The sequence below is a fragment of the Neophocaena asiaeorientalis genome, unplaced genomic scaffold (assembly GCF_003031525.2).
Source record: "Neophocaena asiaeorientalis asiaeorientalis breed wild unplaced genomic scaffold, Neophocaena_asiaeorientalis_V1.1 scaffold357, whole genome shotgun sequence".
Lineage (NCBI taxonomy): Eukaryota > Metazoa > Chordata > Mammalia > Artiodactyla > Phocoenidae > Neophocaena > Neophocaena asiaeorientalis.
The window spans coordinates 2332549-2333804 of NW_020173270.1; the positions used below are offsets into that span (position 1 = coordinate 2332549).

Consider the following 1256-nt stretch of genomic DNA (forward strand, 5'->3'; position numbering starts at 1 on the left):
CCTACCTGCTCCACACTGCACAGCTTCTCCACACAGCCCTTGAAGTGCTTCATGCAGTCATCGGCTAAATGCAGGTGCGTAGAATACTGAGGGGCAGAGGTGGGAATTGGGGTAACAGAGGTGAGCCAGGGTGGAGACGGGGTGGCAGTTGGAGGGGGGCAGGTTCCCCGCCCCCGCTCACCTTGTTCAGCTCCTTCTGGTACTGTGGCATCTTTTTCAGGATGTGGGACAGGTCTTTGATGTTGGCCTGGGGACAGGAAGGAGCGTGAGCCAGGCCCTGCCTACCGGAGGCCCCTGCTGCAGGCTAGGGATCCAGACTGAGGCCCCGCCCCCATCTTTGGGGGGGAGGGGCGTTCCTCCCAAGCTGCTCACCCTGACACAGGCCCACACCCTACCTTGTCTGTGGTCAGCCTCTTGCTCTCACAGAATGTCTTCAGGAGCTCCGTGACCTTCCTGGCAGTGAGAGTGGGCAGGGGGCAGGATGGGGACGGGTGCCAAGACCGTAGTTTGACGGCAGAGTTGGGGGGCATTGCACGGCCAGGGGATGGGAGCCAGGAGACACAGGCCACGTGCGAGCCCACACTGGGGACGCGCCGGGGAGGCCAGCGGAGGGGTGTGGCTCGTGGAGGGGCGCTCACCCACAGCGGGAGGCCATGTACCCGGTCCACAGAGGGGTGGGAGGGGGTGGGGACCGCGTGCGGAAGGGCCCATACCCCCGGCGCCCACTACGTGCCCGTACTTGGACACATCTGCGATGTGCATGTGCCGCAGGTCCACCCACAGGTCATCGTCCTCGTCCAGCAGCACGGCCTTCTCCCGGGCCTCGCTGAGCCCCGTGGTCTCATACCTGGGGGAGCGGGAGACATGAGCGTCGGGCGCACTGGCTGAGGACCCAGGTCCGCAGTGATGGCAGATGGCAAGTCCCGGGGTCCACCCACCTGTACGTGTCCTGCTCGATGTCCAGCAGGTCGTAGGCCATGGCCTGGAAGGTGAGCTCGTGCAACAGTGGGGACACGGGGTCGGCCGCCCGGTCCATGATGAGTAGCTGTGAGCGACTTTTCTCAGGGCCCTGGGGTGGAGGGGGTGGGCAGGGATGAGGACATTGACCCTGACCCTGGCTGGGCCCTCCCCCCACCTCCCCAGAAAGCCCCCTCACCTCGCCCAGACTGGGAGTGTCTGCCTTGAAGGCGTTCAGCTTGGCTAGGACTGCGTGGGCCAGCTGGGCCGTGTCCTCTGGGCCCCTGGGGATGGGGTGA

At 65.4% G+C, this 1256-nt stretch overlaps 1 protein-coding gene across 1 annotated transcript in view; it reads right to left on the reverse strand.

Moving 5' to 3' along the window:
- Positions 1-1256, reverse strand: part of STXBP2 (syntaxin binding protein 2) — a 7996-nt gene that overhangs the window by 3413 nt on the left and 3327 nt on the right. Inside the window, exons 8-13 of the mRNA XM_024745953.1 lie at positions 1157-1241; positions 939-1069; positions 740-847; positions 396-453; positions 182-247; positions 6-86 (exon numbers count right to left, since the gene is read on the reverse strand). Of these exons, the coding sequence (XP_024601721.1) occupies positions 6-86; positions 182-247; positions 396-453; positions 740-847; positions 939-1069; positions 1157-1241 (529 nt within the window). The remainder of the gene's footprint in view (positions 1-5; positions 87-181; positions 248-395; positions 454-739; positions 848-938; positions 1070-1156; positions 1242-1256) is intronic.